This window comes from Macaca mulatta, chromosome 20 (genome assembly GCF_049350105.2).
Source record: "Macaca mulatta isolate MMU2019108-1 chromosome 20, T2T-MMU8v2.0, whole genome shotgun sequence".
Lineage (NCBI taxonomy): Eukaryota > Metazoa > Chordata > Mammalia > Primates > Cercopithecidae > Macaca > Macaca mulatta.
In genome coordinates, this window is record NC_133425.1 from 51,174,866 (window position 1) to 51,187,329 (window position 12,464).

The 12,464-nt window shown below is 49.1% G+C and overlaps 1 protein-coding gene across 6 annotated transcripts in view; it reads left to right on the forward strand.

Annotated features, from left to right (window-relative positions):
* The window catches only part of SLC6A2 (solute carrier family 6 member 2), a 46,854-nt gene that overhangs the window by 34,014 nt on the left and 376 nt on the right, over nucleotides 1-12,464 (forward strand). For 4 of the 6 annotated variants that reach the window (XM_077983326.1, XM_077983327.1, XM_077983328.1 and 1 more), the window contains 9 exon segments: nucleotides 2,707-2,841; nucleotides 4,862-4,965; nucleotides 6,135-6,259; nucleotides 6,959-7,071; nucleotides 8,238-8,366; nucleotides 8,809-8,908; nucleotides 9,883-9,983; nucleotides 10,467-10,634; nucleotides 12,202-12,273. In XM_077983326.1, coding sequence (XP_077839452.1) covers nucleotides 2,707-2,841; nucleotides 4,862-4,965; nucleotides 6,135-6,259; nucleotides 6,959-7,071; nucleotides 8,238-8,366; nucleotides 8,809-8,908; nucleotides 9,883-9,983; nucleotides 10,467-10,634; nucleotides 12,202-12,273 — 1,047 coding nt within the window. 6 annotated transcript variants of the gene reach the window in all.

Sequence of the window (12,464 nt, forward strand, 5' to 3'; positions counted from 1 at the left end):
AGATACTGTTTTCTGATGACAGGAGTGTAGTCTCACCTGGTTTGCTGGGCTGGGCATTGCAGCTGGGCTGCAGCTATTGACATAAGCTTTAGGAGACCAGAGCAGTTAGAACCAATCACAAGGAGATGTGAGAGCTCCTCCTTGTGCCTTTTGCCAAGAGCTTACACCTATTTGTCCCAGATCAGGAGACTGAATCCAAGATTGATTAACATAAGGTCACCCAGATGCAACAGCTTCACTTTCCAGGGCATGTTTCCCTCCTTATTTGTTATGCAATTTGGCCTTCCTGTTCTTGCCTCCCTGAAAGAAAACAAGTGGAAATATCATTTCCACAAAGACCTTCTTAGAACAAGGGAGTGATGGAGAAACAAGTGGATAACATGAAACAGAGGAGGCTTTCCTGATTCCTTCTGAGCCCAGAAGATGTGACTACCACTATGCATTTACTCACTCCAATGCTGACTCAGTTACTCATTCATTCACTTGTTCATGCATTTATTCTTTGACTTAGTCATCCACTAACTTTCTGATTTATCACTCACCCACTCATCCATCTATCCATCCAGTTATCCATCCATCCATCCATCTACTCAACCCTCCACCCACCTAATCACCTTATCCATTCTTTTAACCAGCTACCCAATCATAATCCAACCATCCACTCATCCATCCATTTACATAACAATCCAATCATTCATCTGCACCGCTGCCTAGTCCAAACATTCATATAATAAACATTTATTAGGACTCACATGTGTCAGGTTCTGGGGATTCAAGTTTGAAAAATATAGGATTTTACTTCTAAGGGGCTCATGATCTAGTGGGAAAGACAAGTAAAAGAAGAGGATAAATCCCCATCCTTAAACATAAGTATGAAAAACATATGACTTTATTTTCTATGTCTCCATTTTTGTTTAGAGCCCATATCTTTTTTTTTTTTTTTTTTTTTTTGAGACGGAGTCTCGCTCTGTCGCCCAGGCTGGAGTGCAGTGGCGCAATCTTGGCTCACTGCAAGCTCCGCCTCCCGGGTTCACGCCATTCTCCTGCCTCAGCCTCCCGAGTAGCTGGGACTACAGGCGCCCGCCCCTGCGCCCGGCTAATTTTTTCTATTTTTAGTAGAGACGGGGTTTCACCATGGTCTCGATCTCCTGACCTTGTGATCCGCCCACCTCGGCCTCCCAAAGTGCTGGGATTACAGGCGTGAGCCACCACGCCCGGCCTAGAGCCCATATCTTTTTATCCTGGCAAAGAACTTTCATGTTTCAAGGTTTCCACTTTCTCCTTAGGGATGCGTGAAGATTCTTGGGGCTACGTAGTTTCAGGGCTTTGCGGGGGTGGAACCATCTGGCATTTAAGTTATAAGTCTTCTCATGTTTCAGCTGAGTCTTCCTTGAGTCTGACTACCTTGACCTTAACCTGAGTTTTAACTTGGGCACAGCCTTCTTTCTGCAAGGCTACCCATGGCTGTCTCTGCCTAGTGGTGATTTTTCACCTTGGCTGCACAATTTTATCATCTGGGGAGCTTTAAAAAAATACTCATTTCAGGTCCACGCTAGACCAACTAAATCAGAAACTCCAAGAATGGGATCTGAGCTTTAACATTTTTACCTATAACTTCCCCCAGGGTATTTGAATGTGTAGCCGAGGTTGAGAAGGAACAGCAAGGAAACCCACATAACACCCCCATCCCTGCCTCTACCTTTCTTTTCTGTTCCTCCAACCTGGACAAGGGGATGGGGTGTTTCTTTTTAGTCTGGAATAATCTCTTCCTTTGTGTGTTCCTGAACAAGATACATTGTCTGTGTCCCACATCTGTTCCCACTAAGATGAAGAATGGTCAGAGGTTCTGCTTTCTGTCCAGCCACATCCCTTCCTGGGCAATGTGCTTAAGAAAGAAAATATGCTTGAAGGGGGGTAAAGAAAAAGAGGAAGATGTAAACAAAAGGGAGAGAGTGGAGGAGAGGGAGATGAGGGAGGGGAGGGCAAGAAGAGAGAGAGGGAGGATGGAGAGAGAGAAAAAGAGAGTGGGGAGAGAGAGAGAGAAAGAAAGAAAGAGAGAGAGAGAGAGACTGAGATTTCTAAATATCCTGCCAGTCAGATAGGTGCATGCAGCAACCAGTAGCAATGGTGTGATGGACACAGGACTGATGGGGAACGGGGATAGCACAAAGGTGGGTGTACTTAGTTCTGCCTGGTCCATGAACTGCACCTTGATCTAGACAATCCTTTGCCAATGGCTGTATTCATAGCAACACTTGGACAACTTCAATGACAGGTACCTCACCACCTCTCTAGGCTCTTTTCCTTTAGAGAGCTCTATCTATGGGAAAGCTGTTCATTTTATGGAGTCAAGAGTCTTTCCTTGAAGGAGTCAGGAGAGGTGGCTTTGTGGATGAGGAGGCATCCTGTGCTATGAGGACCTAGTCTTTGCCCTGCTGTGCCCTTGGCTTACATCATAGTACTATCCCCAGTGCAGCTGACTCTCACCCTGGGTTCTGAGATGCTCTAGGGTGTGACCTGTGTCCGTTTACTGGTCTAGCCCTGGATTCTGCTTCAGGGCCTTTCCTAGAACTGGAACTTGTAGCGTGTGCCTTGGGTAAAGGAAGGTGGGAAAGAGCATGACTGGGAAAGGACTCTGTGCCCCGCCAGCCCACCACGGGATTGGGGCCAGAGCAAGGCTCTCACCTGAACTTATCCATTGCCCAGGTGGTGTGGATCACAGCCACGCTGCCTTACTTCGTGCTGTTCGTGCTCCTGGTTCACGGCGTCACGCTGCCCGGCGCCTCCAACGGCATCAATGCCTACCTGCACATCGACTTCTACCGCTTGAAAGAGGCCACGGTCAGTGCTCAGTGACCACCAAGCCTTGGGCCAGGCTTGTGGGAGGGTTTTCAGGAGCAGGTGATGATGGAAAATCTGGTCCCAGCTCTGCCACAAATGAGCAGTGTAGCCTTGGACAGGATCCTTCCCTGTCTGAGCTGCAGCTTCCCCATCTGATCAATGTGGATTTGCACCTGATAGTCTCCATAAGCCCACCCATCTCTCTCTGGAGGCCTGAGTTTCTGCGGTTCCATCTGGTGGTCTTCACAGACTACTCTTTTTGAGGAGAGAAATTCCCTGTGAAGAGGACATGATGTCCTGGGACCTTGCTCCTGTCTTGTGCCCACAGCTCCCTAGCCAACCCCAGTCACCCCCTGCCCTCTTGCTACTCTCAGATCCCCAAACCTGGTCTTTGCCACCATCCTGTGATGTCAGCACAAGGATAGTCTTAGCCACCAGGGAGGCCCTGCCAATTCTCTTCCCCAACACCCTCATCCAACCACTGCCCCTGTCCAGAGGCCCAAATTATGGTGAAAGTGGGTGAATTTGGTAGTGGAGTCCAGTGCAGAGCAGGGAGGGTGGGAGCAGAGACTATCATAGAGATACTAGAGGTACTCAGTACCTTGAGCATCTTAAGATAACTGCTGAGATTACTTCCAGCCTCCTCTTGCAGGGCCCCTCAGTGAGAACACCTCAACATGCTATCTTACAATTCTCCGGGCTTCTTTATTTGAACCCATAATAATCCTGGCAGGCCTAAGCAGCACAGGATGAAGAGGGATGCATCCCAATATGCATCTCCATAGTTGTAATGCTCCAACATACTGCAATGTTATAGACTAGTAACCAAGAGAAAACCTATTTTCGTAGTAGCTGCCAGAAAGATAACAGAGCATAAGACACGAATCAGCCTTGTAAATTGAAAAATAAGTCAGACTTCTATGTGTTCTGTGACTGTTTATGCTAAGCCTTTCAGATGTGTAGAAGCTAAGCCCTCAGTGCAGTATCAAGGAGCAGATCTGTCTTCTCCCATCAGATCATGCTGCCCTCTGTTTGCACAGCTGGGGAAGCCTGGACTAATACCAGTGGGAGCATGACAGTCATCTCTTAAATCTGAATTGCAAGGCTGGGTGTGGTGGCTCACGCCTGTAATCCCAGCACTTTGGGAGGCTGAAACGGGTGGATCACTTGAGGTCAGGAGTTCAAGACCAGCCTGGCCAACATGGGGAAACCCTGTCTGTACTAAAAATACAAAAATTAGCAGGGCATGGTGGCATGCACTTGAAATCCCAGCTACTCAGGATGCTTGAACCCAGGGGGCAGAGGTTGCAGTGAGCCAAGATTACGCCACTGCACTCCAGTCTGGGTGACAGAGTGAGACCCTGGCTTAAAAAAAAAAAAAAAAAAAAATCTGAATTTCAGCTCTTAGTCTGAGCGGGTGAAGTATAATTATCCCCATTATACAGATGAAGAAACACACAGAGAGAAATGAACTTGACTAGGGCTAGAACATGAGGCAGAGAAGTTAGAAAGGAATTCAGATCTTCAGGCCTCCGGCCATGTGCTTTTATCACCCAACGGATGGAATAAGTAAGCCCCATTGGTCCCCAAGGAGTCACCATTGTCTATGGCTTGTAGAAGCCTACTAGGAATGGCCCTCACTTTCTGAAAATGCCATCTCCGTAACTCCTAAGATGGCCATAACCCTGTGTTCTTGCCCCATTCACACTCTAGCCTAGAACTTTTCATTTTGTTAACTTTCTTTGAAAATCAGGGCATGAAATGGAGTGAATGAGTTCCTACAGGGTGAGCTCACTCATGACTACCCAAGGCTGGGAGATGCTAGAGAGGCCCAGCCTCTCTCTGCAGTTGTTTTGTACAGGATGCAGGGAAGGGAGTTGCCAGGGCTGCCCATCTCTGGTTCAGACCATGTTTCTTCTGGTCTCAGAGCATCCCCAGGGTTTCTCAGCCCTTCCAGAGCAGTGAGGTGTTCCAGTGGTGTCGGAAGCAGAGGCTGATGGCTTTTGTCTGCTGGTTTCAGGTATGGATTGATGCCGCAACTCAAATATTTTTTTCCTTGGGGGCTGGATTTGGAGTGTTGATTGCATTTGCCAGTTACAACAAATTTGACAACAACTGTTACAGGTAAGATTCTTCTCAGAATTCCGAGAGCTCTAAATCCTGGGGATTGACTTTTGTGGGGATGGCAGAGAGGGCTCTGGTCTGGAAGCCAACTCTCCCTGCGCAAGCCAAATTTTCTTCTTGTGAACCATCCTGGGCATTCTATAAACTGCAACATGTCCTCTAAGGGTTCTGATGACCACATTTCATTTCAGGATGCCTCTTAAACAAATGTGGGGTGTGGAATGGGAAAAGTTGAGGTTACCAGCACCGGGAGATGGGTAGTTGTGACAGAGCAGAACTGTGAAGATTTCAGTATGGATTCTGTCCATCAGATGCCCAGGCAGGCAGTGGTGGAATATCCCAGCTGCTGAGGGCCTGGCTGGGTCAGAGGTGAGACTCCATAGGAGACTGAGACTCAGAAGGCCATGATCTAGCTCAGTTCAGGAAGCATTCAGTGCTACCTCCTGCTGGCCCAGTGCTGTGGGGACTTCAGGCACAGGCACAAATTTGGGTCCACTTCCATTACACTCTATCCAAGGCTTAAGGCAGAATCACAGTGTCTTTGGTACATGACAGAGTCTGATGAATTCATACCAGCGGGACAGGCTATAGGGAGGTAAGGAAATGGGGTGATCAGCCCCCTGACAGAAGAAAACCAGTGCATGGAGGTGAATTTGAGATGAGCCTTGGAGGATAGTTAGGATTGTGCTAGGCAGATGTGGAGTGGACAGCAGGCACTGGGGGAGAAGGGGGACAACACAGGCAAATGCAAGGAAGTGGTTTGTTTATGGACCAGTTTATGGTTTGTTCAGAGTTCAACTTGGGAGTCTTGGAAGATAAATGTATAAGGAAGGTTGGGTCTTCTTCGCAAAGCTCTTGAATGACAGGATGAGGAGTTGGAGGCACTGGGGAGCAACCATGGAATGTTTGTTGAAGGAGACCGGTGACTCAATTCCCTGGCAGGAGTTTGCCGGTAGACTCTGGTATCAGGCTGTTCTATCCATAAGCAGTTAGCCTACTTCCTGCACCAGTGATGGTGGGGCCCTGGATCCATGTGGCAGCAGGAGCTGCTGAAGGAGGGATGGCCTTTGATGCTGGGGCCAGGCTGCAGGTTCTATAGCCAGCCCAGCAGTCAATGCATAGGGTTGAGGGTGTCAAGGGACTTGACCTCACTGTGCTTCTTCCCCCAGGGATGCCCTGCTGACCAGCAGCATCAACTGCATCACCAGCTTCGTCTCTGGGTTCGCCATCTTCTCCATCCTTGGTTACATGGCCCATGAACACAAGGTCAACATTGAGGATGTGGCCACAGAAGGTGGGTGGGCAGCCCTCCTGGGCCCCAGCCCACTGAGGAGGGAGCTGAGAAGCCCACCTTATTCTTGGCTGCATGGCTCTTACATGGCTGTAGGACCGCTAGGCTGTCCATGGAGGTGTCCAAACCACCAATGTGACTGACTTTCCCCTGAGGTTATTAGTGGGAATTCCAAGCAGTCCCAAGCCCCATGCACCCTGCGAGTCAAGGTGGAAGGAACAGATTTTGGAATGTCCTCTCTGTACCAGCCCTGGGCTAAGCACTTGAAATACCTCCACTTAGTTCTCACAAGGCTGCCAGGCAAGTGTCAATAGACTCACTTTATAAATGGGAAGACTGAGACTCAAGCTAAATACGTTGTCTGGCATCACCCAGCTAGTGAGCAATTGAATTGGGGTCTCTGAGGACCCCAAGCTTTTGTGAGTAAGAGTAGACCCCTTGTAGAATATAGGAGGTGGGGTTTGCAGCATGTAGCCTGTAGCTGTCCAGGCAGGGAACTGCTCTCCAGCCTGGCTGTTGGGGGTCAACCTCTCCGATGCACAGGTGAGCTGTAAGTTCATTCTGACTTCATCTGTTATCTCTAGACCTGTGTTCTGTCCACCCACACATGACTGAACAATTGGGCCCGCAGATGCTCCCCTACTATGTGCAGCTCAGACCAATGGTTTCAGCCATTGATGAGGTCCTTGATGTTTCTTACAGGAGCTGGCCTAGTGTTCATCCTGTATCCAGAGGCCATTTCTACCCTGTCTGGATCTACATTCTGGGCTGTCGTGTTTTTCATCATGCTCCTGGCGCTAGGCCTTGACAGCTCAGTGAGTGACCCTGCTTAGGATACCTGTCCCCCATCCCACTGGTCCTGACTCCCTTCCCCAACACACAGTGCTGGGCCTGAAGTTCCCACTATTCAAACACCAGGTTAATAGTTGTTTCCAGAAGGCCCTATTTAAATGCAGACAAAAAAAAAAAAAAAAAAAAAAGTGAGTCCTCACTCAAAAAGATAAGACTTAGGCCAAAGCCAAGAGCCATAGGAATCCCTTTGACATCTTGGAAATCCAAGTAAGAAGAGACTTCAGACAAGTCAGCCTTATGCTTAGCTGCCCCCGTCCCACTTGTTTGGAACCCTATTTGAGAACACAAGGCATAGGGTTGTGGTGCTGTTGTGCTGACATTCAGATATGTCTACCCTTACTTAGTACATCATGCCTGGAAGTTTGCAAAAAATCTTATGGAAGAGCTGGCACTTGGGTTTCCCTCCACTGCCTTTTGCTTTCAATCATCAGATCTGCCAGGAGCAGGGTGTTGAGAAGGATTTTGAGGCTGCTTCTGGGCTTATAATGAAGAATACTGATTTTGATTAACAGTGTCTGCCAAGAGGAGGGGAGAGGAGAGGAAAGTGGTAGCTTGCGTGCTTCTTGTCTACCCTCACAGTGTCCTTATAAGGAAGCAATCTGCCCATAGCAGTGGGATATGAGACCCTTTCAGACTCTAAGAGTCTGGAGTTTGAAGTGACCACTTTGCTTGATCATTAGAAAGGCAGCCAAAAATCCGTATCAAAAACTGCTGCCTGAAGTTCCCATCACTAGAAGCTCTTCTGCAGGAGTTGTTTCCAGAGACCCTTATTGACATGTAAATGTGTGACACAGGTTTTGGTGTTTTACTGCTTTCACTCTACTATCAGCTTATCTGTACCCACTCCGGCTGAGTAGGCAGGAGACAGGTAGCTGTTGAGAAGGGGAGACAGGAGTTAACTTAACCCTTACCCTCTCCCGCATAGTTTCTGAGTTCTGAGTTTACCTCAGAACAGGACAGAAATGGGACAAGAGGATGGGGAAGAAGGCAGGACGTGCTGATTTCTCAAGAGAGGCAAGGCAGCCTGCGTGAGTCCTGGGCTGCAGGAGGCGCTAGGAACCCTGGGGCCTGAGACTGAGGTCCAGAGAGACCCTCATTCCCGCACCCCACCCCGCCTGGTTCCCTCCAGATGGGAGGCATGGAGGCTATCATCACGGGCCTGGCAGACGACTTCCAGGTCCTGAAGCGACACCGGAAACTCTTCACATTTGGCGTCACCTTCGGCACCTTCCTTCTTGCCCTGTTCTGCATAACCAAGGTGAGTAAGGGCTGGTCTCTGGTCACCTGGGGGTCTCTGAGGCTGCATTTCAATAAAGTCAAGCATTTCTAGCCTTGGAACTGGGGCTGAGCTCAGGGAGAACAATGCGGGATCCAGCATCCTCAATTCAGCGGCCTGACCCACTAGGGTTAGGCCCAGTTGTCTTCTTCCATCTCTGATGTTGAGGATTCCATGCAGCTCTGTTAATTGCTTATTGACTTGAGGGGCAGCAAAAGTCCCTTTGGAACTCATCTAACTCTTTACTGGCTGAAACTGAGGTGACTGTGATGTCAATACAACAGCACCACAACCCTATGCCCTGTGTTCTCAAATAGGGTTCCGAGCAAGTGGGACAGGGGGCAGGTAAGAGTTGACGGACACAACAATCAGTTCCCACGTTTGACCAAAGAGGGCCTCTTGGCTTCTTCTCTTCCTGTGCCAGGGTGGAATTTATGTGCTGACACTCCTGGACACCTTTGCTGCGGGCACCTCCATCCTTTTTGCTGTCCTCATGGAAGCCATCGGAGTTTCCTGGTTTTATGGTATGTGAGTGTGTGGAAAAGCCTCAGCTCCCAGTCCTCCTAGAATCCTTTAACCTGGAGGTGCAGCGAGGCCTTCCATTTCCAGAGCAGCCACCGAAAATTCCAGAGTCCAGCAAGTCAGTTTTTGGGAACAAATCTCAATCCTTGGCTCACCTTTGGATGAACCTGCTTTTAACAGGAGGCTGCAAAGGCCCCTGAGGTATCCAGCATCAGCTCCTGAAAGAGGAACGCTTAGGAAAATGCTGACCCCTGAGTCATAGAATTCATTCTACCGGGGGTTGCCAGATTTAGCAAACACAACACAGGTTGCCTACTTAAACTTGAATTTCAGATAAATAACAATTATTTAGTATAAGTATAGCCCAAATATTGCATCAGACATACTTATACTATTTTTTTTTTCATTATTTATGTGAAACTCAAACTTAACTGGGTATCCTGTGTTTTTTCTGGCAAACTTATTCTGGAATGAACCGAGAGAATATTTTACAAGCCCTTAAATGTGTTCATTGTTTGTTTTTCCCCACAAGCGTCACACCAACATGTTAGTTCTCACTCTGCTGCCGCTCAGAAAGAGATTCAATAGAAGAGTCTGGGCTCTCCTATCAGATTTAAGTCAGGGAATGTGCTGTATGCATAGTTGTTGTTGTTATTTTCAGAGCAAGAGGAAAGAGCTGGGCTTTGGAGTCAGGCCAACTAGCTCTGGAACTTGGGGCAAATCCCCTCACCTCTTTGAGCCCAGGTTTCCCTCTGACAGGTTAATTGGGGTGGCACATGAAAGGGGATACTGTCCTAGAGTTTGTCCTCTCCCTTGTTCTGCATTACAAAGTCCCTATCCTCAAGTCTCCCGAGTTCTGCATGTCAGCATCTCGCCTCACTGCCCTGTTCTCCAGCTCGGGCCAGAACCTCACGGGAGGACCTGGCCCTGGCTGTCGCGGGGGCCGTAGTAACAGCCCTTCTCTGTGTGTGCACAGGAGTGGACAGGTTCAGCAACGACATCCAGCAGATGATGGGGTTCAGGCCGGGTCTATACTGGAGGCTATGCTGGAAGTTCGTCAGTCCTGCCTTCCTCCTGGTGTGTAGTGTCTGCAGGGAAGCCCTGTGTGTGGGGAGGGGGCTGTGTCCAGGATGGAGCTGGGTGGGGATATTTGCTTCTTAGGGGAGGAGGCTCTGGGATCCAGAAGCCCTGGTCATTCAGAAGGGTCACTTGGGCTGCTCGGCCCTGTGGATAATGTGGCAGACATCCACCTTACTCGGGGGTTCTTGAGCTGGGGCCAGGTTCCTGGGGGCTGTTATGCCTCCTCCAAAGTCACCTTCTGTTCTTCCTCTTTTCTTGCTCCCTGTCATATCTGCCTCCTTTTGATTCTCACTTGCTTCTTGATTCTTTCTCATTTCTCCATATCTTTCTCTCTTTCTCTCCTTCCTTATTTCCTCCCTTTGCTGTGATGCTCACTGCTCTTCATTTCTCTCCCACCTTTCTTCCACTTCCTTCTTTCTTTCCTTTCTTGTCTCTCTCCTGCCCTGTCTTCCTTTCTCTCCCTTCCCTGCCCATCTCTAGTTCGTGGTTGTGGTCAGCATCATTAACTTCAAGCCACTCACCTACGACGACTACATCTTCCCGCCCTGGGCCAACTGGGTGGGGTGGGGCATTGCCCTGTCCTCCATGGTCCTGGTGCCCATCTACGTCATCTACAAGTTCCTCAGCACGCAGGGCTCTCTTTGGGAGGTGAGCTCTGGGCCTCCCCAGGGGAATAGGGCGGGAGGTGGCTGAGGGGGACGACGGGAGGACTCTCATTCCTGTTGGGGTGGGGGCAGGGAGACAGAAGGACACAGACACTAGGGTCAGATGGACCCACCTCATTGCCCAGGTTATTTTCCCCCATGAGCCTCAGTTTCCACATCTGTATCTTGAGGATAGTATTACCTACCCCGGAAAAAAGGAAGTACTTAGCACAGTGTCTGGCACGCAGGAGGTGTTCAGTACATGTTACTTGGGGGTGAGATCAGCCCTGGAGTTCACTAAGGATTGATTAGACAGACTGCCTGGACCCAGCTCACTCTCGTGTCGCCGTCTAAGCTTTGTCATTTCCCTAGATGTCCCAGCTCTCCCCATCCAAGCACACTGTGATCTGCTCCTTCTGGTTTTCCCCTGCCTCTTTCTGGAACCTAATAATCTGATCAGCCTAAACCAGAGATTTCTGAACTATATTTTCTTTCTATGCATTTGGCATATATGTCAATATTTATACATGTGTATATATATGTACATGTGTGTATATATACATAATATATACATATATACACACACATATTTATATAAATATTTAGGAAACAGTGCCCTTTATTCTGAAATTATGTCATTCTTGTTTGATTAAAATACCCTTTCTTTCGTAAACTAATAGTGGTAGTCTTTTCCTCATATCCTTACTTTACAAAACAAAGATTTCATTCCTTCATTCCTTTATCCACTCACTTGGAAGGTACTTATTGGGACGCAGATATATGCTGGGCAGTACACGAGGTGCTAGACAAAAATTCCTGACCTTATGGAGTTCACATTCTAACGAAGGGCAGGTAAATAAAATGAGGATGGAAGGCATCCTTGGGAGCTGTGCAGAAACTCAAGGAAGGGAGTACCAGACAGAGAGTCCCCACCCCCATTCTTTGTGATATGTTTCCTGTCTGTGAAATCCCTAAGTCTGGGGACCTCTGTTCCTGGTCATTGGGAGGATCGGTGTTCAGTGACCTCATTCTAGACATGGGAACTGGGACCTGAGCCTTCTATTCTCCACACTTTGGGAGTGGAGAGGCTTCCCGCTATCAGTGATCAATTGTTGGTTCAGAACACACGGCTTGAGACCCCACACGTGCCTCCACTGCAGGAGGGCTTCCCTGATTCCTGCAGGGCCAGAGGCTTCCTTCCACACTCTCCCTGCCGCACTTTCTCCATTCTGGGTCTAAGACGATGTGTGTATTTGTTCATTGCCAGTCCCTTACATGGGCTGTAAGCTCCCCCAAAGTAGAGACTGCATGGGTCTCCTTCAAGTCTGGATCCACAGGGCCTAGCCCCATGTCTGACCACAGTAGGCAGCTCAAGAAACAGTGGCTGAATGAATGACTCAATGGACCAGCTCCACAAATAAGGCTGGAGGTGTCTTGTACAGACCCCGAATGCTATCCACGTGGGGCTGCAGGGTCAAATAGCAGGTGACCCTCATCTAGGGGTGCAATCAAGCTGCCAGAAGGGTGTCCCTGGGCCAAGCTGAGGCCTCCTCCCCTTCTCTTCCTTTCAGAGACTGGCCTATGGCATCACGCCGGAGAACGAGCACCACCTGGTGGCTCAGAGGGATGTCAGACAGTTCCAGGTGGGTGCAGCCTAAACCTCTGGGGTGGAGATCACAAAGGCGGGCCCTGACTGTTCCCTGCTGTGCACTGCCCAAGGCTGGACCTCACAGCCAGAAAACCCAGAAACCCAGTGTGAGCTGCCTTTTCCCCTTAGAAACATCGGGATGGGGGACAGGGAGGCTCCCTGCGAGCCCATGGCCTCAGGCTTGCC